The 27548-nt window shown below is 34.5% G+C and overlaps 1 protein-coding gene and 1 long non-coding RNA gene across 18 annotated transcripts in view; both read left to right on the plus strand.

The window, feature by feature from the left end:
* The window catches only part of LOC147846759 (uncharacterized), a 1232122-nt gene that overhangs the window by 921062 nt on the left and 283512 nt on the right, over positions 1 to 27548 (plus strand). The window lies entirely within an intron of this gene.
* mtus1b (microtubule associated tumor suppressor 1b) overlaps positions 1 to 27548 on the plus strand; it is a 101255-nt gene that overhangs the window by 37916 nt on the left and 35791 nt on the right. For 14 of the 17 annotated variants that reach the window (XM_087237007.1, XM_087237010.1, XM_087237016.1 and 11 more), the window contains 3 exons: positions 9806 to 9997; positions 14852 to 14992; positions 18448 to 18561. In XM_087237007.1, the coding sequence (XP_087093133.1) occupies positions 9806 to 9997; positions 14852 to 14992; positions 18448 to 18561 (447 nt within the window). Of the gene's footprint in view, positions 1 to 9805; positions 9998 to 14851; positions 14993 to 18447; positions 19514 to 22024; positions 22219 to 27548 lie in introns of those variants that run through there. The other 3 variants (XR_015476445.1, XR_015476443.1, XR_015476444.1) reach the window with 2 other exon arrangements.

A 27548-nucleotide genomic window follows, 5' to 3' on the forward strand; every position in this document is an offset into this window, starting at 1 on the left:
ATAGGAAGCTATACAATATTATATTTATGCAAATACATTAGTTTGGTCCAAAACGGTTCGATAATGGTCCAAAAACCAGTACATCCAAATTTATATGTTATAGAAAAATATTAAAAATTTTAAAAAGAGGAAAAATCAAGAGAAGCAAAAAAAAAAAAAATGAAAACAATTATTGAAATTTTGTATTTTCTTCAGTGTTTTGCTTGAATTTAATCGTATTATCTTTCAATTTCTAAATATGTTCAGTGACTGAAATACTATTTTAGTAAATATATCTGTTTAATAAAAAAAATATTTAAATGCGCCCAAATACATTGCCTATTTATCTACTGAGCAATGAATAAAAATATTCATTTTCAAAATGGTGTGTACTTAGTTATACTACAGTAAGCACTGTTTATATATGTGTATATGTGCGTGTGAATAAGAATGTATTGGTGTTTCCCAATGATGTGTTGCAGCTGGATGGGCATCTGCATTGTAAAACATGTGCTGGATAAGTTAGCGGTTCATTTCGCTGTGTCGCCCCTGATTAATAAAGGGACTAAGCCGAAAAGAAAATAATTATTTATACATATATATATTAAATAGGCAAAATAGACTTTTAGGCACAAACTAAATATATGTCACAAACTAACTTGTCAATTTGTCCTTATGTCATCATAAAGATGTTTTTAGCATTTATATAAACAAGTTTGTGTAAGATTTACGGTTGCTGTTTAGCAAACAGACCTGTTAGAAGTGTTAGATTTATGTCCTCACGAGTGAATCCAGCACGTGTGTGTCTACATTGGAGCGAGTCTGAATCTGCAGCTGGTGTTAATAAGCCTGCAGAATTCAACACTTCTCTGTCCAAACTCAACATGGCATTACGTAACTCTGCTCTGTTCGTGAGCACATGTTCATCATTTAAAGCCATAACACACTTGAGTTGAACACTTCGCACTTAACTCAACACTTTCCTATCTTACATTGTCCATTCATCTCTCTTTGCCATTCTTTCTTTTTTCCCTCCTCCCATCCGGTCTTGTGTATGTATGTCTGTGTGTGTGTGAGAAGCCTAAGGCAGTTTTCTGTTCTGGTCAGAAAAAGACTTGTGTCAATGTTCTCGTTCTCTCTCTCTCTCTCTCTCTCTCTCTCTCTCTCTCTCTCTCTCTCTCTCTCTCTCTCTCTCTCTCTCTCTCTCTCTTTTGTGTTTGTGTGTGTCTACACGTTTTGAAAAAGTTTTGGACTGTCCCTTAACATAACCCTCTTTTGTCACAAGTCCCTTTCTCGCTTTTACATGTTTTGTTGTTTTTATTGGATGTGGATTAGGGCTGTGTAATCAAAATTCATTTTCGATTTGATTTTGGCATCCAATGATATTGAAAGCAACAATCAAGATAAAACAATTATTGCATTATCTTTCACCCCCTCTGGCAACACAAGCCTATTGTGGATACGTACCCCTCATCTACATTTCTGGAGAGCGTGAATTATGTAGCCAGAGCTACAGTGCCTATGGATGCATTTCGTCTATAAAATGAGAGCTACAGGGTGATGACGCGCTGCCAGGTGACCGCTTACCTCAGTGTGGATGGCTTTTCTGCTGTTACCAGTTTGCCCAGTGACTTGCCATTAATGTTGGTGGACTTGTGATGCAGACAGGAGTTGACCACGACAATTTAGGTTCTGGAACATTTCCAGAAAGCAGGTAAGACAAAAACAAAAGGCAAAAAAATTAAATAAACAAGTAAACAACAGGGGAGAATGTGGCAAGATCTGAAAACTTTTTTTTTTAAAAAGGCGGCCGAAAGGGCTTTTCTTTTTCTTGATCGTTTTTGAAAACACTGTCGGTTGGGTTTAGGGAAGATAATGGGTGGGTTAATCGGTGATTTTGAAAACACTATTGCTTGGGTGTATACAGGGGTACGATTTAATAACAAGCCTAGGTTGCCCTTTCCTGTAGTCCGCATTTGTTCCTCTAAGCCCAATTTCACAAGTAAATCAGTAAAATCATGTGACCAGCATTGAATGCACTTGTTTTTTTTTTTAAAGTTTATATTTATTTGTGTTTTTAATGCACGAAAGAGAACTTGTGCTGTTCTGTATTTGCGCTCAGTCTCGGAGATGGAAAAAAAGATGTGGTGTGTGTATGTGCACCTGTATCACCTGTTTGTATATGTGAGCTGAAATGTATTTTCTTGTTTTTAGAGTTTTTATTTTATTTATTCATTTATTTATTAGTTATTTGATTATTAAACTTTTGTTGTCATTGTAGCATATTTTTTTGCAAGAATGTTATTTCTTTATAAAGTTAAAAACTTTAAAAAAAAAAGAAGTGTGTGTGTATGTGTGTGTGTGTGTGTGTGTGTGTGTGTGTGTGTGTGTGTGTGTGTGTGTGTGTGTGTGTGTGTGTGTGTGTGTGTGTGTGTGTGTGTGTGTGTGTGTGTATTTGATCATATGGCCCATTCTTAATCATTTTAAATAATTATGATTACAATATTGCCCAAAATAATTATAATTATGATTTTTTTTTCATAATCGAGCAGCACTGTAAAGCCTGATAAGTTCACATTAGTCAAAACATTGGTAAACGCTGTTACATTTTTGATTAGTTTATTTGGAATATCAAATACAAATGCATTTTTTTTGCATAAATGTCACATGGACTTAAATCTGTTTGACTAAGTGTTAGTTGGCAATAACTTGTTAATGTAACTGTCAAATAATCTATTTTTTAATCCACTTGAATGCATACACTGTAGTTGCTGATCATGTAGTATATGTCAAATTATATATTATATTATATATTTTTCAGCCCATCCCCAAACCTCAGCTTTTCACTACAATGTTAACCCTACAAATTTAACGATCAAAAAGTTCAGCTGATCCCAACAAAGCACAAAATAACACTTTTGTGTCTCCTTATCAGTTAACTTATTAGTCTAGAAGCACACAGAGCAACAGTTAATTAATTTCAACAAAACTTAGAATTTTATGTTACTTGTTTCTAATAAGTTTAACAAACCTACAAATATTTGAGTGCAATTTACTCATTTCTAATTTCTGGGAAAACATGAATTGCAGTTAATCGCATCCAGAATCAATGTTTGTTTTAATATAATACATGTGTGTGTAGACGATGCAGTGGCGCAGTAGGTAGTGCTGTCACCTCACAGAAAGAAGGTCGCTGGTTCGAACCCGGCTCAGTTGGCGTTTCTGTGAAGAGTTTGCATATTATCCCTGTGATCGCATGGGTTTCCTCTGGGTGCTCCGGTTTTCCCCCACAGTCCAAAAATTGGGTAGGCTATTTTGTCCGTATGAGTGTGTGTGTATGTGTGTGTGTATGGATGTTTCCCAGAAATGGGTTGCGGCTGGAAGAGCATCCGCTGCGTAAAAACATGCTGGATAAGTTGGCGGTATATTCCGCTGTGGTGACCCGGATTAATAAAGTGACTAAGCCGACAAGAAAATCAATGATTGAATGATGTGTGTATTATATACTGTATATCTATTATGTATATGTGATACCCACACATACATAAAAACATAACTATACAAAACGATTTTGTCACATATATATATTAAAATGTAAATCTAATATATTTACATATACAAAGGTACGCATAAATGATATTATTTATAATATTATAATTAGTATAATTATATATATGTAGTATAATAGTATAATTATAATATATACATTTATTTTATATATAAATATGAATAATATCATACATGCGAGCCTTTATATTTATATATACATAATAAACATACACAATACACACACTTAAATTATGTCAAAACAAACTTTTATTTTGGATGCGATTAATCACGATTAATTTCTACTAATTTCATTTAATTAATTTGACACTTTAAGAAAGTTCAGGACCGTCCCATTACTTTACTCTCTACTGTCAAAACTTCTTTTCTTTATCATTTACATGTTTCTTCTTTTTTTCATGTGAATGCAAGGATATGTTTGGGTGCATGTCGTTTAAAGGCTGTATTCTGTATGTTTGTTTCAGTGTCAATGTAAAGTGGAATTGAATTAAGACGAGAAGGTCACATTCTTCTTGGACAATCGTCGTTTTGTTTGTCCTCAGACCCACACTGTGACTTTTGCTCTGAAATCTTATAGCAGCCAATCAGGAGAAAGGTTTTGCGGTGAAGTGGCCGCTGTATGGTTAGACTTAGAATAGGATAGATTTACTTTTATCTTCTTGTTTTGCAAAGTGTGTAAATACTATTGTAATGAAGTTTTGATATGCGGTAATGATGTGGCTTGATAGATTTAACTAATTTTAGTTAAAATTAAGATGACATTTTCCAGGTAGTGTGTATTCGTATTTTGAAAATTGATTTTAAGGAAATAAGTGAATGACATCATATATTTGCAAAGATACACTTTGGCAGTGTTTAGCAATGTCTTATTATGAGTTTATGGAAATATTTTTCCCCTATATTTTTAACAAGTATCACCATAATATTTTTTTATATAATTTGCATAATATTATTACTTTTTTTTTTAGGATTATTTAATTACTAGAAAATTAAACAGAACAGCAAATATAAATGCAGCAATGGTAAATGCAAAAAATATCTGTACATAATTAATTGCAATTATTATTATTTTTTGTATGAAATGCAAGATTGTTGTTTACAAGTAATATATACATAATTTGATAATATTAGTTAAGGACATAAGGATTTCATCAAAATAATTAATGTTTAAACATTATAATTTATTTAATTAATTTGCACAATTTTTTCAAAATATGTTTATTTTTATGTGGAAAAATTTTGAACGCAAAAACCACTGTTCAAAGCCTCATACTCAATGTTTATTTACATCTTTCAAGTAATAACATTGATATTTAAAATGATTCAAGTTATTATTGACCTGTTCAGATCATATGTGATCAATTCCATACCACAAGAAAGTTAATACCTGCTATATTGTTTGGGTATATTAAATTATAAGTAATGTGTACTTATAAATAGGGGCTGGAATTCATAAATACCTTTCAAAAGTGCAGAATTATTGTGTCTAGTGTCTATATTACGAATGTAGTATAAAATTTGAATAAAATAACTAATGAAATAACTCTGACATGTATCATTTAAATACTCTAAATAAATCTATTAATTATATATATATATATATATATATATATACAGTTGAAGTCAGAAGTATTTGCCCCCATTGAGTTTTTTTTTCTTCTTTTTTAAATATTTCCCAAGTGATGTTTAACAGAGCAAGGCAATTTTCATAGTATCTCTAATAGTATTTTTTCTTCTGGAGAAAGACTTATTTGTTTTATTTTGGCTAGATTAAAAGCAGTTTTAACTTAATTAAACTTAATTAACCTAGTTAAACCTTTAAATGTCACTTTGAGCTGTATAGAAGTGTCTTAAAAAACATCTAATCAAATACTGTTTACTGTCATTATGGCAAAGATAAAATAAATCAGTTATCAGAAATGAGTCATTAAAACTATTGTCTTTAGAAATGTGTTGAAAAAAATTCTCCGTTAAATAGAAATTGTGGAAAATATTAAGGAGGGCTAATTATTCTGACTTCAACTGTATATATATATTTCCAGGGAAATGCCATGTGATTGTGATTGTGATTGATAATGCTTATCCAGCTACACAACCACTTGCGTCAGAGAACTATTTGTGTTTGTTTGCTTTTCTCTAATCTTAGTTTTAGCTAGATAACCACGAGTGATCAATCATTAAAGCTGAACAAGCAAATGCAGTACCATGTTTTCCCCAACAGATGGCATGTATCCCACTTATTAACCACTGCTGCTGAATTTGATGCAATTTAAACACTTGTTTCAAAATCATAAGAGAGAGGAGGCATTCAGAGAGAGATTTCTGCACCAGACTGTGTAGAAATGTATCTGCAGCAGACCAAAAGACTGATGCCTACATGTGTATATACACCAGCAGACTGGTATCATGTGTGTTTGTGATGGTTGGTCTCCATAGCAGTGCCCCAGTAGACCTTACACGATGTACAGGATGTTCTTGTGTGAGCTGTTTTTTTTTTCTCTTCTCCTTTAATTCACAAAAACATGCAGAGCTTCTGTTCGTTGGAATCCAACAAGTGCTCTTCCACAAGGGAAATGATCAGGAGTTGAGAAATCGGAACAGGATATAGGAAACACAGCAAGATTTACAAAAAACACCAGCACCAACGCAACTTCCCAGAAATCTGACGTCTTCTATTAAAAATATTTAGCATTCAATTAAGAGAGGGAAGTTACATTTAATGGGAAAATAATTGCTTCTTTTAATGCGGCAGGAAAACATCACGCATGCCGAGACTAACTATTTAAACAAATACATTCATTCATTAAATTTCCTTCAGCTTAGTCCCTTTAATCCACAGGGATCGCCACAGTGTAATGAACTGGCAACTTATCTAGCACATGTTTTACACAGCGGATGCCCTTCCAACTGCAACTCAGCACTGGGAAACACCCATACACACTCATTCACACATGCACACACAATTTTTTGGTTTATTTAATTCACCTATATCACGTGTCTTTAGACTGTGGGAGAAACCGGAGCACCCAGAGGAAACCCATGTAAACACGGGGAGCTATTAAACAAATTCAATTGAATTCAATTCAATTCACCTTTATTTGTATAGCGCTTTTACAATGTAGATTGTGTCAAAGCAGCTTCACATAGAAAATCATAGTAAAATGAAACAGTGTCAGTCCAGTTTTCGGTGTTTAAGTTTAGTTCAGTGTAGCTCAGTTCGCTGTGGTTTAATATTCACTGCTGAGAGTCCAACCACTGAAGAGCAAATCCATCGATGCGCAGCTCTACAGATCCCGAACCATGCAAGCCAGTGGTGACTGCGGTGAGGAAAAAGCTTCACCAGTTGGCGAAAGTGAAAAATTAAAAAACCTCCTGAGAAACCAGGCTCATTTGGGCATGACCATTTCTCCTATGGCCAAACGTCTTGTGCAGAGCTGCAGTCTAGGCGCAGGAGAAGCTGGACGTCAGCGAGATTCATCTGCATAACAGGAATCAGTCTCACGGTCTCCACTCCTTCATGACCACCACAGCAGCTGCTCAGGATACGGCCTGGTCCAGGATTATGGAAACCATGGGATCATCTCGTCGCTGGTCTTGGATCGAATCAGTGGCACTGACTGCATAGTCTCTGAGGGCCTCGGGCTGATTTTCCCCAGGTGGAAATAAAGAGAATAATTAGCATAGCTGCTGTTCATAGTGTATATAAACGAGATGCAGAAATGTATCATACTACAAGTGATGCATTGAGTGTATGCTTTACTAAACAGATAGGTCTTTAATCTAGTTTTGAACTGCCAGAGTGTGTCTGAGCCTCTGACATTTTCAGGAAGACTATTCCAGAGTTTAGGAGCTATAAATGAGAAGGCTCGACCCCTTTCACTCGACTTTGCTGTTCGAGGTACTACGAAAAGCCCTGAGTTTTAAGATCTTAAAGAGCAGGTTGGATTGTAGCTAGACTGAAGGTTGGTTAGATAAACAGGAGCTAGATTATTTACAGCTTTATAGATAAGAAGCAATATTTTAAAATCAACACTTAACAGGCCGCCAGTGTAAGGAGGATAAAATTAGGGTGATATAATCATATTTTCTAGACCTGGTGAGGTTTCTGGCTGCTGCATTTTGAAGTTTGTTAATAGAGGATGCTGGGCAGCCAGCAAACAGAGCATTACAGTAATCCAGCCTAGAAGTCATAAAAGCATGCACTAGCTTTTCTGCATCTGAGATGGATAGCATACTTCATAACTTAGCAATATTTCTAAGATAAAAAACGGCAGTTTTTGTGACATCGAAATAGGAGCAAATTACAAATATACTTTTTTATTTTATTGTTAAATGTTTTGGTCCGACAATTTTGTTGTTTTAAAAAAGGAATTAATACAATTAATACTTGTATCAAAAAATGCATTTACTGTAGTAGAAAAAGTTACTTTTTGTGAACACATGAAAACATCACACATGCTGTGACTGCCAGCTATTGAACAAATGACAAATATTATTATTATTTACATTGCTGTTAAATGTTTAATTCAACAATTTAGTTCTTGTTGTTGTTGTGTTTTTAATTAAAACAATTATTATATTATCCAGAAAGATGCATTTTTTTATTTAAATTTGATAAAAAATTAATTTCATTTATAATTGAAAAAATTATTTTCTAGATTGTTATTCATCAAAACCTTTCTATATTATGTTTCAGTTTCAACTGTAATTTTATGCATCACAAAAATTAAAACACTGATAAGATATACATATTACATTTTTGGGATTCTGCAGTTTGTTAAATCTCTGTTTGTGGGCAATTTTACCTGTAAAAGAAAATCTACTGATTAATTATGTACATCTAAATACATTTATTTTCCCCCTCTGGCCCTCGTAAACAACTATACATCTCTTAAAAGTAATTATACACAAAATGAATTGCATTTATTAAGACTGATGTGGTTTGGAATTGGTAAAGTGTGTTGTTGGGATTTTTTTTCTCAATGACACAATTAACAAAGTTTACCAATCAGAAAATTGACTTGCATAATAATTATTCACACACACTGTATTATTTAGTAACTGCTTTATCTACACTTGTTAGACAGTAAGTATTAACACTTAAAGGTCCAGTGAATTTAAAATAAAGTATTTTTTAGATGTTAGTATCAGTATAAGTCTTCAAGGATATCCAGCCTGATCGTATGAGGACACATAACTATTTTATGTTTTGTCAGTTTAGCCGCTAATTTGTACAAGTTCTGTCATTCATAAATGTACGATTTTAAAAAGCATGTGTGGCACCCAACCCTGCCCTTTAACCCAACCGTCATTGGGAGATAAGCAAATCTTACTTAATTGTATGTATGAGATCACATAAGGTCAAACGAATTAGCCACTTAATCAAAAAGTTACGAATTTCTGTAGGATTGTCTTATTATATTCATAAGCTAGTGTGGTAAAAAACAGTGACGAATATATTGTATGAAGTTACAAAACTGATATATACATGTAAAGCTTGTAGTTTGTCACTTCCACCTAAATGGATCAACGTTTTACGTCATCTCATACTTCAGTTTCTCATCAAATCTTGACCAATCAAATGCTCCCTATATCTGACATGCCCCACCCCCTGCAATACGCTTCACATTTGCTTTTTATTTAATGCGTTTAAGCTCAACCACTTGATAAAACAAAACGCTATTGGCTGCTTTTAAAAAGGGGAGGAGCTATTATATGTCCCGCCCTCTTTTTGTTTTCAGTTAAGATTAGGTCAAGCATCGAATAAAAATTGCACATTTCAAAGCACTTTATGAGACATTTAAACTGGTAAAAGCAAAACGCATAAACACCTCAATAAATAACTGCAAATGGTACACAAGTTGTATACCAGCATTTTTGGGGACCTAACAAAAATTGAGTGCTTGTATTCGGAGCCCCTTTAAATGTTTTAGAACCTTGAGAAGAAAGGTGATGAGTACACAAAATTAAAACTGTTGACAGACTCAGGTATATCTGAAGGCTACTTATATTTGACATGAAATCTCAAAAGTCAGCTATTTTTAAAGCAGAGTCATTATGCTGTGTGTGCAGGTACTCAAGTAAAGCACAGCTGAATGCATGTTTTATATATGCTTCCTATATTAAATAATTGAACACAATGTGAGTGAGGGCCAGCTGAATAGAACATCTATGAAACTATATCCAGTCTAGTTAAAATGTGCTTTGATTTTAGTGAGAACAGCTTGTACATTTTAATCATATGCTGTTTTGCTTGTAGGTATTCCAAGGATGCGCAGCACAGACAGACCCACAGTACTCATCAGCCCCCCGTCTGTCTCCAGCTCTCCCAGTAAGGCTCCTCAGAGAACTGCCTCTTCAAAACTGCCTGTCAAAGGTTCACCCACAAGCCCCAGCTCGTCTTCACTGGGAAGCACAATCAGCGAAAGCAACAGTACTGCTGTAAACAAAGGTGTGTGTGTGTGTCTCAAGTAACCATCTCCATCTCTATGGTTGTTAAGTATACACTCGAAAACCTCTTAGTGCTAAAATCCAAGATTAAAAGAATTAGGATAAATGTACTTGATTTAAATATGGTAATCAGTCATTACCATATTCATTTGAATAAAACAATGTATAAAGGTATTACAGTGCCCCTATTATGAGTTTCGGATATTACCTTTTATTTAGTGTGAGATGTAGAAGTTTGTGAATCTAACATGTCAATTTCAAAAATCAAAGACTACAGCTAATGGAGTTATCGTCTGCCAAAGGAAAGAAACAATTCAGAATTTCTCAGTAATTTTTGTTGTAGCAAAGTCTCTTTAAAGCAAGTCATTTCACTTAGCGGCCATCTTTGAAAGGCCTTTCAGGCAGTATGTTCGGGCAATCTGTCTGAATGAGGAAACATCAAATTCCCCAAAACTGCTTGCCAAGCTTATGATTAAATTACATATTTGGAACCACCAAAAATAAACAACAACTGTCTCATAAGTTTAATTTCTAAACGTTTGAATCAAACAAATTTGCATATTTTCAGCTTGCCTAAGCTAATGCACATGCACACTCGAAAGAAACAAGATCACGCAACCAACTTCATTTATAGTCGTTCAACACATTACCATTCTCTGAAAAATGATCGTTTGATTGCGCTGCTCTTCTATAATAATCGACAACTTTGTCTTGATGGCCAATCTCCTCCAGTAATGAAAGGGACTGTTTGTTTACAAGTTTGTGGGCGTTTAAGTAGTTGCTGTCATGTGACGTGCGTTTGACAGGACGGACTGTACCTCGCGTTGGTTTAATAAAGATTATAAAACTAAAAAACTTTTGTATTAAAGTGCACTTGCTTCATGTAAAAGTACAGATTTCGAGCTTTATCTGGATATATTTCTTATGTCTGTATTCACGGAGATTCCAGTGCGTATGTTTACCACCAAACAATCGTAAAAGCACACATCTGGTCTGATCCCCTCCCCTGGAGAATCGTCAGTTTAAAATGATGGGTGATGGGCTCCTTTACTTGTAAGCATGGCTTTATTTGCCATGTTGACCGTTACACTTTGCCCTATTCAAAACTATAAGAGTGACACATCTTGTGTTTTGTACAGTCTTTGGTCGTACATACTGCTGAGTTAAATCTGTAGTATGTCTTCATATCATTCTAGCAACTTTCTACCTTCAGCCCTTACATTTAATTTTCTCATTAGATCATCTTTTTTTTTTGTCTATATGCTTGTGGTATGTTTTTGACACATTATTAAGACCAAACTCCCACAGTCAGTTCCTCCTTCTCTATTGTCCATCTGAGCTGTAGCAGCTTGTTTTTTGTGTGTGGTTATGCATTTGCTATTGTGAAAGTACCTTCATAAACAAAGTCATTCATTCATTCATTTTGCTTTGACTTTGTCCCTTTATTCACCACAGCGGAATGAATCACCAACTTATCCAGCATATGTTTTACGAAGCAGATGCCCTTCCAGCCCAGTACTGGGAAACACCCATACACACACAAACACTCATACACTATGACCAATATTGTTTATGCAGTTCACCTATAGTGCATGTCTTTGGAGTGTGGAGGAAACCGGAGCACCAGGAGGAAACCCACGTGGACATGGGGAGAACATGCAAACAGAAATGCCAACTGACCCAGCCGGGGTTCGAACCAGTGACCTTCTTGCTGTGAGGCAACAGTGCTATCCACTGCGCCACCGTGCCGCCCCTGCATTTATTTAATTTTATCAAGTTATCAAGTAAATAAAACTATGATTATTTTTGTATATTTTAAATATATTACAGCTTGGCTAATGAGTGCGTCTCTTCAGCAAGGCACCCTAGCCGGAAGTTTTAATAATAATAAATAATTCACTTTATTTATAATGCACCTTTCTTAGACCCAAGTCTATACAAAAAACAATAAAAGAAGAAGGGATATAAAAATAATACAGTTCATCACACAACATTGTTATTTAATCAATGGCCTAAAATATAACAGAAAAAGTAAGTGATTTCTTGAAACATTCAAGAGAATGTACTCCAAGTCAAGTCAATGTTTATTTATAAAGCGCTTTTTAAAAAACAACAAGTCCTTACCGAAGTGCTTTACACACATACCTGTACACCATCTAAAACAAAGGACAAATACAACAGACACATGACTCTCGTACAGTGGCGTAGTGCAAAATGCGGAGGCCCCCCTGCAGGGATCGCTGACGGGGCCCCCTGATGAAGGGGGGGGGGGGGGGATATGTCATACGTCAATTTGCATATTACTGACGTCATCACGTTCTACCGTTTCTGTTTAACAGCCTATGGTTAATAAAGGGGTATTTATAATTGCACTACACTTTATATAAGCATGTTTATTTAACTAAATTTATAGCTGTTTGAATACAGTATGTCATTATAGATGTGTAGTGAATGTGCAGTAATCTCTCATATGTAATAAAAGTTCAGAAACTGTCACTAAAATATCTGTGATTGTGAACAAAAAAAGAATAAACGGTCCAATTAAATTGTTAAAATAAAGTAGAAGTAGATTGTTTTGACTGTACAAGGGAAATACCTTCACACTGCCTGTGCTAAATCATTTGTCGTCGGTACGCAGAGGGGTGATCTGCTCTCGGGCTGCAGGTGGGAGAGGCTGCTGTACGAGGACTGACTGGGCCGCCTGTCAGTGCTGGCGGTGGAGGGGCCGGCCTCATCACACGCAGCTCGTTGAGAAGAGTAGGGACGTTACAGTATGGACAAATGACAGTCGCTAAGTTGGCAACATTGGCGGCAAGCAATCAGAATGAAGTAGTCCACCGCTTGAGAGGTGTTCAGAGAACACAGACGTGTGAACTTTGGTTCCGACCAAAGTTGTTCCCAAGAGTTTATTGAAAATCGCAACGATGCGGGGCCCCCTAATCACGCGGGGCCCCCCCCGCGGTGCGTGCCCTGCGGGCCTGTCCGCTACGCCACTGCTCTCGTATGGTATTAAAAGCCAAAGAGTAAAAATGGGTTTGAAAACTAAATTTAAAAACAGAAAGAGTTGTGGCCTGCCTAATATGGAGAGGCAAATTATTATGATTTGGGAGCCACCACTGCAAAGCACAGTGTAATGTGCTCCCGTTTGCATGTCTCCATCAGCAAACGAGCAGCAGTATTCTGCACCGTCTGCAGACGAATAAGGGAGGTGTGGCTGATGCCCACATAGAAGGCATTACAATAACTGAGTCGAGATGAAAATATGTATAACCCTTTCAAAGTCGTTAAAAGACAGAAAAGACTTGGATAATTGCCTTAACTGGAAAAACTAGCTATAATTACTGAATTAATTACTGAATTACTCATTTTAAAAGAAACCTTAACTTTTCACCAACAGTTTCAGAAACTGTCAGAAAAAATGAGTTAATGCTGCAGTTTATTATTATTATTAGAAATTTATATGTACTGTTTTATGTTTAAATCACTATAAACCCATTGTAAAAGCTCCTCACAACAGCAACAAAAAGTGATTAGCATAATAGGCACTTTATCATTTGATATCTCACTCCTTCTCCCTGAGCTTTCTTGAAATCTTCAGGCCTTCCACTGCCCTTATTGACTTTCCTTGGGGCAAAGGTCACATCTGCTCAGAGTTTAACAGTGACTGTGAGCAACATTCATACACAATAAAATCTCTGTCGTTCCTGGGCTGTGTGTCGGAGACATTAATCACAGCATCCTCCGCACAACTGCCTCTCACCATCATGATGAGTTTATTCCCACTCCCTGAACTCACATTCAAGAATAATCAAGACTCTCAGTTGTCATGCTAACTTGGAGCGATGAGATCTAGGCTCAGTGGGAATGCATGTCAATGTGTTTAACTATTGACTAAAAAAGGGTTGTCAAGGTAAATTCAAAACAAAATTGCCCATTTGTATTATCACAAAAGCCCTTTATTTGAGTGATAATCTGATAGAGTAATTGTGCCGTTGTGCTCTGACTATTTGTTTAGGATTGAGTCTAACTGATTGTGAGTGTAATCTCATTTTTTGTGAACATGCTGGATCAATTAAAGAATTAAAGAAAACAGGCTTTATTTTAGTTTATATTTAGTCTTTTTTATTTTTATTTTATTTTCCTAGTGAATGTTTTTGGCTGATGACTAATGCAGATTGTGATGCCAATTTTTTTGTTGTTGCTATTTTTGCTATTTGACTTCATTTTTAGCATATTCAATAATTAAAATCAAATTAATCTGTGAATTTTTATTTTATTTTATTTAGTTTTATTTAGTTTCATTTTGTTTTGTCAGAATCCAAAAAATTAAAGAACAAATTATTCTGTGGATTTTATTTTATTTTATTTTATCAGAGCAGAATCCAGGAAAACAAGTGTTAAAAACACACAAACTAATCTGTGGATTTTAATTTAATTTAATTTAATTTAATTTAATTTAATATGGTTTTGTTTTGTTTTGTTTTGTCAGAATCCAGAAAAACAAGTGTTAAAAAGCACAAATTATTCTGTGGATTTTATTTCATTTTATTTTATTTATTTGGTTTACTTATTTTATTTATTTATTTATTTATTTATTTATTTTTATCATTTATTTTATTTTATTATTTCCTAGAGCAACATCCAGAAAACAAGTGTTAAAAACCACAAATTAATTTGTAGATTTTATCGTATTTTAAATATATGAACACACACACACACAAAACACATATCCTCAAAATATAGATATTCTCTAAAAACAAATAATGCTATTATTTACTGATATTTAAAATAAGCTTTTCTTGAAATTAACACAAAATGTTGTTTAATAATGCATTTCCTTTATTTTTTTGATCAGTTCTTGTTGAAGTACCAAAGAGTGAGGAGAAATCTCTTAAACAATCACCCACATCCCATACGCAAGGAAAGTCTCTTGTTAGCAAACCTGCATCAGGTCACCGCAGCAGAGCGAGCTCCACAACAACCAAACCAGCAGCAGGTGACAGAAACAATTTTTCATTCCTCCAATTCTGACAAACCCCCTCATTTGCTTTTGTACATTTACCAGTGTCCATGCTCATCTGTCTCTCATCATTTATTAATTACACATCAAAACAACCTCAAAGGCAAACTCACTCTCTTGCTGTTACATTTTCTTTGATCGTTAATCAGTGAGAAAGCTCTGATTGTCTTAAGCTAATGATACTGCAATTAGCAGCCCATTTAAGGATGATTCTGCATTAAACAATAAAACCTAACTTTGATTACTTCCATATATCCCTCTTAATGAGATTTAAAAAGATTGTAATGGTCTAATTCATTGTAGGTGTTTGTGGAGTTCAGCCAACAGCATCTGGCAGAAGCAGATTAGGTTACATCTTTTAATATAGAAAGTTAAAGAGAGCTAAATGCAAATGATACAGGAATATCCTTAAAACATCATTATAAATGTAACAGATTTTGAGTTTGAGCAAATGCAAATATAATATTGTATGTTATGGGGCACCAATTGATTTATATAAAGAAAGAAATAAAATATGAAATTATCTGTACAGTTAAAGTCAAAATTATTTGCCCCACCGTGATTTTTTTTTCTCTTTTAAATATTTCCCAAATGATGTTTAGCAGAGTGAGGCACCGGAAGAACGACCCTGGTGACTGCGAAAACACAGAACGCATCCTGTAAGAAATTAGATGCTGCGTTCCTCCTAATGGTCACATGAACCTCACCCGTTTTTTTTTTTCCATCAAAGCTTTTATTTTGTATTTTTTTAACACAGAAAAACATGCCGTAGACAATCAGCATATAGCAAAGTGCATAGATATACATGTAATAACCAATATACAGGTTGCTTAATGGTTATTAAGTTAATGGTATTAATAATAGTGCCAACAATAGCAACAATAGTGACAATAAAATAACAAATAACAAAGACATACTAATACAAATAAAAATAATAAAAAATAAATGAATTAATATGTATGTACACATACACACATGAATACAAATACATGAAACAAATTTCTAAACCAAGAAAAGCAATAAACCAAATTTGTATTTAAGGTTAAGTAAGGGTAAAATTAAGCCAGTTAAAATAAATAAATAAAAAATGGTAATTGACAAATAGAAATAGCATGGTTTTAGCTATATTCCTTCTTCCACCAAAACGTATTAACAGGTAAGTGAATTATAACAGCGCAAACTTTTCTTTAACCGTTAGCTTAGCGTAGCTGTTTCACTTTACTCCAGGATGCATTAATACCGCTCTGTAGGTCTATTGGAGACATTCATAAATATTCCTAGCAAATCTAATAAATGTTGGAGACATACTTGATACATAAACGCACTAAATCACACTTCAGCAGTGTTTATTTGAGAGCGCACAAGAAGATCTGCGCTTGAGCAGCGTATATTTGAGGGTGTGCAAGAAGTTTTGTGCACGGGCAGAGGAAATCGGCGCTCAAGCAAAGAGATTTGCATGCTCGTAGACTTTTACATAAATACGATCTCGTCTTGTAGTACTGCATTCACGACATTTGTTATTAAAAATAAGGCCACAGGTAGTTGGTAGATCTGTGTAAAAAAGACTTGCTGCCACAGCTGGAAAAAATCCTAGAGCAAACACTGAATAGGTATTCAAAACCGTGCTGAAAGAGCTCTACGACGATGAAGAAAAGTTATAAGAAGCCCAAAGAGGGAACCACTCATACACGCGTACGATGCATTTCAATCATCCCATTAATCTACTCTTTAATTTCTTTAATTACATAGTATCAACCTAGCAGCTGTAATGCATCTAATATTGAGAAGAATAAAGGAGTTTTTACTTACAGTATATGAGGTATCACTAGTTTGTCACCCAGAAGGCATAGCTGTGGTTCTACAGGTAACTCACAGCCCAGCCACACCTTCATTATTCTTAAAATGTTACACCAGATTTGGTAAACTTAGCAACATTCCCAGATCATGTGTAAATATGTATCCTCTTCTTTATTGCATTTCCAACACTGATTATTTCCAGCTAGTCCCATCCTATAGAGTCTGGATGGTGTGTGGTAGTATCTATGTATTATTTTGTACTGAATGAACTTTCCTCTAACTTCTCTTATATTCTCTTATACATTTAAAAGGATGTCCAGCCACTCATTCTACCCTCACGCATCTTTAACTAAAAATTATTTAAACATTACAGCATTCGTACAATGATTTACTGTTTTCCCTCTTTTCACAATATATACTATGCACAAAGACTTTACAAATATACTTTGCACAATACAAATAAAACTGATTTTAATACGAATCTCAACAAATAAACACAATTAATGTGTTGAGGACTTTATTAAAACTTTCATGGTATCATTTACTTTCACTGTCTCACTTAGGGAAACTCCTAAGGTAAATAAGTTATATCTCTGAACTTTAATAATAATTCTTTATAAAATGCTGTGAAGAGAAGAAAATCTAATATAAATACAATAAATAAGTAAAAGCATTAAAAAACAGTGATCAATAAGTATTAAAAGCAAGAGAAAATGCATAGGTCTTTAAAACGGACTTAAACACGGAAAGTCTCATGTGAATTGGTAGTGTTTCAGTGTTTAGGATCAGCAATTGCTTGATCCCATCGTTTTTTGAAGCGGGTTCGAGGCACAGTGAGTAAATTGAGATCACAAAAGATTTACAAAAGATACAGTTTTTTCGAGCTTTCTATATGTTAAAGATGAAAGTTTTACTGTTTATAAAAATATTGAGATTTATGTAGGGATGTCCTGATCAGGTTTTTTCCCTTGAGTCTGAGTCATTTGATTTAGAGTATCTACTGATAGCAAACCCGATCTGATACTTGTATAATACATAAAAAAAGAATAAAGAAGAGCGAAGAAACAGATTCAGGATGTTCCTGATTTTTTATTTAATTCACCTTATTTTAACAAACAGCATTTCAGTGAGGTAGCTTGAACTATCAAGTAATAAATAACCTAAATTCTTCACATTTGGACTTTAGTGCAACAGTAAATATAAAAAAATCTGATATAAATAACAAATAGCGCCTTAAAATACTTAAAATACCCGGCAATCCCAAGTTCTCATATCTCACAGTTTGCTATGGCAATGTTGAGACACAGACATGCTGGCCGTGTTCTGCTTCCGTGTTCCGCTGTAATGAGAAAAAAATAAATAAATTATATATATATATATATATATATATATATATATATATATATATATATATATATATATATATATATATATATATATATATATATATCCCTAGATTTATGTGACACTAAAGACTGGAATAAACTGGAATAATCTGCAGAATAAACTGCCGTCTTTAACCCCACCCTGTCCAGCCCACTGCCATTTAAACCCTCATTCTCATACTGCAAACTCAATCACTGAAACGGCCACAACACACTCTCTAAACATGAAGTTTGACTTCTTTTGCACAGTTTCAGTCGGACTAAAGGCCCCAGCTGTAATCAACCATGTGACAGCCAAGAATAACCAGAATGCTTTACACCGCAGTGGATCTACACGACCCACACGCTCAGCATCAGCAGCAGGTAAGGAGAGCAGAAATTTTAATATTGTGTATCTGTTTACATACACTCAAAACATGATGTTTGTTGTCTGTTCAAACTAGTTATTTTAAATTAGCTGCATCAACACAAATCTTGAGTTTTTTTTTTTCTTGAGAGCAACTAAATTGTTTTATGTTCAATCCACTTAAAAAAAACAAATTCATAAATTACTTTACTATAGTTTGTATTTAATGGGTGTTTTTACCAATGGTTGTGTAGTGATAAGAACTAAATGTTCTTATTGTTTGTAAACATTTGCCTATTGTACATTTTTTCTGAACCAAATTCTAAAATGTGACACCAAAGTGATGTTTTTTTTTTCTTTCCAATATTTTAACAATCTCAATTATGCTATAAGAGTGCTGCACTAATAAACACTACTTTAGACAAGGTATAAAGTGAATCTAGGTGTTTGTTATCGCAGAATAAAGCCCGGTAGGCATATCATCAGCAAAGCAGGGTTGTCTTTAGGGTTTATTCTGCAAAACAAAAACACCTGGATGTACTTTATCCCACTTTTTACATCACTACCAGTCACAAAATGCATAAATATAGACATAAAACACTGTTCTGAGCTGAAATAGTTATAAATTCTGCATCTAAAGGCAAAGCTGACAGAAACCAAAATGGCTGAAGCATACACTGACATATTTTCAGTCACAAGATGCCAAACAGCATATATACAGAAATTATTAGCCCTCCTGTTCATTTTTTTTTTTATATTTCCCAAATTATGTTTAACAGAGCAAGGAATTTTGCAAAGTATGTCCTATATTATTATTTTTTTCTTCTGGACACAGTCTTGTTTTATTTTAGCTGGAATAAAAGCAGTTTTTTTTAAAACCATTTTAAGGTCAATATTATTAGTTCCCTTAAGCAATGTTCATTTTCAATTGTCTACAAAATAAACCATCATTATACATTGACCTGCCTAGTTACCCTAATTAAACTAGTTAAGCCTTTAAATGACACTTTAAGCTTTAAGCTCTAGTAAACTATTATTTATTGTCATCATGGCAAAGATAAAATAAATCTGGCATTAGAAATGAGTTATTAAAGGTTCAGGACACCCTGGAGAACTTTTTTTATATTAACAGATATAACAGATGTGTGTGTGTGTTGAGCATCAGTTAAGACATTGTTAGCACCTGTCAGCTTTAATTGTGGGGAAAACTGGATAATTTTGAGCTTTTGTCAGCTAATTTCAGCTTCCGGGTTTAAAATGATTTTTGGGGCGGGATCAAAATCGTCGACGTAGCGCTGTACTGCAAGTGCAATAATGACGCGTCGGTTTCTCATTATTATTCATAGCAGAGTTTTCTTATCCTATGAGAAGAGCCGGCTGCTTAATTTTTCATGAGAGCACGTGCTTTCCGAAGGCAGACCTGCCAGTTTCAAGCAAGCTGTGAGAATGACCCACGGCACGCAGTAGCTGTTCATAAAGGCTCGTATGTGTTTGTTTACATGATCCACTGGGATTGTTGCATGTTTTTTCCCCGCGATCTTGTCAGGGCCGATCATACAGCAAAGCTGTGTGTGTGCTGCAAGCATTTTTGTCGGGAGAGCAGCACGAGAATTAAAGAATGGCGGACGTTGACTTTTATCAGGAGTTCGTTCACATTCAGACACATCGCCGTGCTGTGGTGTTTGCCTAAATCCTCCAGATTACCAGCAGGGCTAATGGTTAAAATAGACAGGTCAGGAGACCTGCTGCACTGAGTCTGCATTCAGATCTATAATTTAGACCCGGGGATCGAGGGAGAATCCTCATTTATAGTGTTTACATGAACACACTTATCTTTATAATGATATAAATTGTGGTTATGTGTATATGAAATTCCGAATACCAAATGTAGCAGGGCATTAAATTACTGTTTATTTCTTTGCATTTTAACTTTGTGAACTATAAACTCATGCGACTCCTCATGATTTTTGTCTCATTTTGTGAGCTAACTGTCGACAACAGTTGTTCGCTCCCCTTCTCCCCTGCTGGCCACGCCCACTCCTGCCCTATGCTCACGGAGCTCCATGCCCATTAATCATGCATCTATTGAAAAAATTCTGAAGTAGACTTTAACCGAAAGTGGGGGGTGTCATGGCCCTTTAAAGCTATTTTGTTTAGAAATATTTTTATTAAAAATATTATTTCCATTTAACACTAATGGGGGGGTATACAAGGGGGCTAAAACTGTATATACTGTAGTTGTGAACATATTTACTGAGGGCCAAGATGATTCAAAGTACCCACATGAGCCTGTGTTATTTTCAACAGTTGTTATCTGGGAATAACATACCTTGAAAGGCTGCGACTGGCCAGTCAGAATCAAGTAATCCAGAGAGCTGTGTAATTATGTGCTATAACAACGGGTGCACTTAATCCCTTAATTATATGCAGACAGGATGAATAGAAAATGCCATCTAAACTTGGAACTTTTTATGGAAAATGCCTGCAATGCAGTTTCACTGATTGGAGATCAGTTGAAATGAAACAACAACAAAAAAATTGTTTAGATCTTTGTAACATGTACCGATCTCTTGATGTCTGCATGTAAACCAGGGTTTAATTTGTGTACTGTGGTCTATTTTGCACAAAGAGTGCTAGTTTAGTGGTAAAACATAACAATTATAAACATTTCACATGATTAAACGTATCAAATGATTGACAAGTGTGTTTCTCTGCATTATTTATTATATTTCTTTTATGCATATAATACATAAAATGGAGATGGTAGAATAATTCTGTGAATGTTAGAGAAGGTTTATTTCATGTTATTATTAATTGATAATTTTTCAACCGCTTTAGGTAATCCCCATTCTCTTCATTCCTTTCATTTATAACCACATACTGTAGAGCCGCAGGCAAATTTCATGCTGTCTGTTTGCAACATAAATGCCACAGAAATCCTCAGGCCAAAATTCCAGTCACATCCACAGCAGGTTTACCCAACCAGTGCACATTCTTTTGGTATTTCTGCCCTTTGTTTTAATTACAAACAACTTGGCTTTAACTGAAATTCACCCACAAGCATCTCCTCCACCCCTTGACTATTGCTAATTTATGTAGCTCTGGCCGTGCAGCTGCTGGCCTTTAGTGGTGAATGAAGAAGCACAATGGTGTCAGAACACAAGCGTTCATGTGCTGCCTGACGTCTCTCTATTCAACACTGACACTCATCAGTATTCTGAGGCGCTTGTTTCTCTCTCACTCCTTGCTCTGTATTTCTTTTACGTTATCCAACAAGCCAGCCATTCAGGATGGCTGCTGCTTTGAAGATATGTAAATGTTAAATAGATTTCTGAGAGAAGGCAGATTTTTCATTGGATTTTTTTTAAGGTAACTGGTTGCAAACAATTTAAATTGGCTGAATTTAAACAAACAAATTCAGCTGAACATTACTCAATTTAATTTGTTTAAATTCCAACCATATAAATTGTTTACAACCAGTTACCTTAAAAAAATGAGTAAATCCAATTAAATATTTTTTGCACCTGAAAATCAGGAAGAAAAAAAGGAAGATAAGTATAAGGCAAGGCAAGTCTATTTATATAACACATTTCATACATAGTGGCAATTCAAAGTGCTTTACATAAACAGAAATAAAAGAGACAAGTACAAGAGAATAAAACAAAGAATAAAAATGATTAAAACAGATTAACATGTGTTAAAACAAGTTTTAAAATAATGAGAAAAAAATAGAGACAATAGTGCGATTTGTCGGACGTACATTTGATCTGGAAACTTATTCAAGCAGCGGGGACCATAGTAGCTGCTTTGACTGAACCCTTGGAGTTTCTAGTTTCTGTTCAGTGAGCATATATGTAATGTATTGGGGTCTTAGGCCATTTACGGATTGATAGACAGGAAATAATACTTTAAAATCTATTCTGAATGTAACTGGGAGCTAGTGTAGAGGACAGGTGTGATGTGCTCTGATTTTATTTTTATTTTTGGGCCAATGAGGAGGCTGTTACAGTAATCCACTCTGCTGGTGATAAAAGCATGAACAAGTTTCTCACTGCAAGCGAAGAATCTAATTCTTGCAATGTTTTAGAGATGATAGTATGCTGATTTAGTTACTGCTTTGACTCATATCTGACTCCAGAATAACACCAAGATTCTTGACCTTATTTTTGACATTATTAAAACCGAAGATACAGATGAAGATTAGATACTAATAGGAACTTTATACTCATTAACTACAAAAAAAATCCTATAGTAATGTTGAGAGAATACTGCTTGAAAGGTATTCAGGTATTCAATAAAAGGAATCAATGAAGTGAATTAAATAAATCTATTCCAGTATGTTAACATAATATTTTTTAAAGGGATATTTTTTTAGGTTTTTATTTTGACTTCATTAAACATTTTGACTGTCATCACTGACGCATCCTCCACAATTTGTAACTTTTTGATTTAGTGGCTAATTCGTATAAATTGAACTCAATACAAAAATAAAAATGAACTCATACAAATTCATTCGAATTAGCCACTTAACTGACAAAGCGTAAAATAATTACGTTTCCTCATGAGATTAGGCTGTCCAAACCCATTTGTGTGGGTATATTGAAGAATGTTGAAAAAACAACCATTTACTTCTATTTTTTTCTACTATGAGTTTTGATGGCTTTTTCCAACATTCTTCACAATATCTTGTTTTGTGTTCAATAGAAGAAAGCAATTCTTGAAGGTTACAACCACTTGAGTGTGAGTAAATGGTGAAATGTAAAAAAAAAAAAAAAAAATTATGATAATAATAATTTGTGTTTTTTTTTTTTTTTTTGGTGAACTATCCCTTTAAGGAAATTAGTATTGCTTTATTTACAAAGGGTTACATTTAAAACAAATTAAATAGTAATAATACAGTAAGCAATTTCTTGTTCATTGTTGCATTGCATGCATTTACTTACATTAACTATATATATATATATATATATATACATACAAAAATAAATAAATTTCCAAAAAAATATGTTGTTTTATATGTTTAAAATGTTCTATAAACAAAAATTCAGCTTAGAAAAAACATTTTTTTGCAGCGTAATTGTTAGTCAGAAGCTGTAATCCTCAAATGCAGCATCTTCCATCCTCACACTATAATCATACCCATACAGTAGCCAAAAGAGAGAGGCAGCGAGAGAACGACATTACTCATAAACCGCCTACAAACTCCCTCCCCTTCCCTCTACCATCGCCTCTCTGCCTCCATCCCCCTTCACAGTGTGTGTGTGTGTGTGTGTGTGTGTGTGTGTGTGTGTCTGTGCAACACGCATAAAGGATTAGCATGTGCACGTTTGCTAGAGAGAGAGAGCAGAATATATGAGACACTGCCTGTTTCAGCATCCAAGAGAATACCGCCGTTCCTACAAGAGCTACAGCATCATTCCCAATTCAATCTTCATCGTTTCCACTGGAGTTTCCACGGCAGATTCGTTCTTGATCTTTTCTGGACAGATTCAGAGACATAAAAACCACACAACTGGCGCGTATTTCGAAATTAAATTGTTTCAATTTTGGACTTTTCTGCCTCGTATTAAGAAGACTTGTTGTTTTGCGGTGGAATGTAACGATTAAATGATTTTGGGTTTTTTTTCCATAGTAAATCTTTAGTTTTTCTTAATTATAATTTTTTTAATTCAAATTTTGGAGGATTTCATCTCCTCCATTTGGGCACTGAAGGTCATGTTATGGTCTCCGAGACTTTCCCTGTCCAACTTCCACGTGAAGCTCACAGCTAAAGGACTTTTCCGCAATCTTCAGCTCCTGCCGGGATGCAAGAAGAGCACGGTGGTCTTCCACGCAGGTCGGGGAAGCTTTCCTTCTCCTTTCCTCCATCTCTCCATCTCTCCCTTCATCTGCGTCTCACCATACGCCCCTTCCCCCCTGCCATATTTCTCCTTTCAACACCCGTCTCTCCATCCGTGCTTTGAGGAGCGTGTGGCAGCCTTCACCATTGTTGTTATTTTTTTATATATATAGAACAAAGAATTGTGTGTGTTATAGTAGAGGCTTACAAAGAAGTGTGTGTGTGTGTGTTGGTATTTGTGTGTGTAATGTAGTGAAAGGCCGGTCGCGTGATGTTTAGTGAGTGATGCCCGTGCCAGAGGGCACCATGTGCAGTGCCATAAATAGAAACCACTTGCAGTGTTTTTTATGGCGTTTATTGCATGCCACGAATAGTCATACATAAACAGCATGTTTATGTGTTTGTATGAACCAGGGTACCAGTATTTCTTGATTTTTTTTGTGTGTGTGTGCGTGTGTTTGTGTGTGTGTTGGGAGTAAATAAAGAACATTAATGCAATAAATGTGTGTGTATGTGTGCTAAGATTCAAAGGGCTCAGCTGATGTGTTTTTTGATGCACATTTCGGGATTAACAACTGAACTTCACCACTCCCCAAGCGAAAATCTCCTCCGCCCTCTTTCTTTCTGTGTCAAATGGAAATTTAGGTTAGGGTTCATGTAAGGATGTTTTTATTTATTTATTTATTTTTATTCGTCTTTGTGAATCTGTTGGAAAATTTCAGTTATAGTTCTTAGCATTGGATGTACGTATTTAAAGTTACACAGTTGATGTCAGAATCATTATCCCCCCTTTGAATTTGTTTTTCTTTTTTAATTATTTCCCAAATGATGTTTAACAGAGCAAGGAAATTTTCACAGTATGTCTGATAATATTTTTTCTTCTGGAGAAAGTCTTATTTGTTTAATTTCAGCTAGTATAAAAGCTTTTTTTAATTTTTTAAGAAACATTTTAAGGAGCAAAATTATTAGCCCCTTTAAGCTATATATTTTTTTTTAGTCTGCAGAACAAACCATCGTTATATAATAACTTGCCTAATTACCCTAACCTGCCTAGTTAACCTAATTAACCTGGTGAAGCCTTTAAATGTCACATTAAGCTGTATAGAAGTGTCAGAAATATCTAGTCAAATATTATTTACTGTCATCATGGCAAAGATAAAAGAAATCAGTTATCAGAAATGAGTTATTAAAACTATTTTGTTTGGAAATGTGTTAAAAAAAATCTTCTCTCCGTTAAACAGAAATTGGGGAAAAAATAAACAGGGGGGCTAATAACTCAGGGGGCTAATAATTCTGACTGTATGTAGTTCAGATGTTGAGTTACTCTCTGATGTTTTTGTAGCAGCTTCAACTGTTGCATCGTCAGGTCAAATATGTAAGTACATTTCCTTCAGGGTGCTAGCGATTTAGAAAGTTTGTGATGTAATTGAATGACAAGACTATGTTTGAGTCATGATTTATACCAAATTTTTAGTGGGAGATATGAAATCATATTTAAATGGATATATTTTGAAGAAACTTGTGTAGATTATTTTTCAAAATGAATATATATCACCCCAATTCTCTGGAAATAATTCCCCTTAAAAACGATCAATTGGATTTATGGGTTTGTGGATTTTATAGATTTGTGTTTGAGTATATCCAAACATCTTTAAACTGATGATGACATTTCATCCAAAACTGATCAGAAAGTGTCATCTTAAGCATTTTTTAGCTTAAAGTAACAAAAAGGTTAAATTTTTAATAAATATTTTTACTTCAGATTATTTAAAGAAAAAATATTTTGTGGACCAACCCTGATTTTCAATCACAACAAATAAAAAAATGTGTGATTTTGACCATGCAGTTGTCATTTTGTTATTTCAGAACATACCTACATACATGCCTAGAGCATAATAAGTATGTATTGCATGTATGGCAGGCACAGCCTTCAATTTCTGCTAATGGGAGAGACACAGTGGAAAATTCCAGAATATTCTTGAACACACACACTCAGAATGCAGCATCTCCTCATGCTTGTCTCCATAGAAACTATCATGCAGCGCTGTTATCTGTAGACCTGATATATATATGTGACCTGAGCGTGAGCGTCAGGAGAGAGGACACATAAACACACACTGACTGAACACACACTGACTGCACTTGTGTTGTCAAAAGACTGGAATAACTGGAATTTTCAATATGATACTGAATAAAATATTAATACTCGATACCATTATTGATACCACAGAAAAATAGAGACGATAATTGAAATTAGATTAATAAATGTTTATGGACGTCTTAATTTCTTCATTTGAGTTGAAACCTCAAGCATGGCTCAACAGCTGTTTTCATCCACCTATTTGTATGCTTATTTGAGAATATCGCATAAAAAACACTTAATTGAAACACTAAGATGCTCAAAAATGTCATTAAAAAACAATGCACACAACTAAGTATGATAAACTTTTGTTATTTGCTGAGTAAAAATGTATAATAACACATTTAGTAGATAAATTCCAGCACACTGTATCAAAACATCATGTGATTTTGTTTTTACAGTTTATTTGATAGCAAAAATAGGCTCGATCGACATAGCATTAATGGAAAAACCAGTTCATCAACCACATTGTAAAACATCTGAAATGTTGTTTTGGTCCTTCCAATAGTCCCTTAGCCAAAGTCCATCATCAAAGTGGTTTAGTGTTATTATATCCCAGAACTTTCTTGAGCAACTGCACTTCCAAAGATTGGGCTCACGTTTCAAAAAGCGATTGCACATACATTGCACTGGCTTTTCTTCTTCTAAGGCACAAGTAAAAATTTTATAAGAAGAAGGGGCCCACAATGACCTCTCCTAAAGCAACAAATTCCAATTTTCTGTTTGATATTTGGGACTAGTTTTTAGAAAGTGACAATTTTGTTCTCTTTGACTCATTAGATGTAACCTTTGCTTTATTTACATTTTTTTTTTCATGTGATATTCTAGTTTTGCACATAAATCTAATTAAATCTCTGGAACTTATATATTAATATACTATTTATATGTTAATATAAACAGATAAAATGCAAATATTTGTTGCTTTATGCTAGATTATGATCTCATAATCTGGCATAAAAACAACAAATATGTAAATATTACTTGTTTATATTAATATACAGTACTCAACATTTGAAGTGGATCAA

Source organism: Danio rerio, chromosome 1 (genome assembly GCF_052040795.2).
Source record: "Danio rerio strain M-AB ecotype USA chromosome 1, GRCz13ab, whole genome shotgun sequence".
Lineage (NCBI taxonomy): Eukaryota > Metazoa > Chordata > Actinopteri > Cypriniformes > Danionidae > Danio > Danio rerio.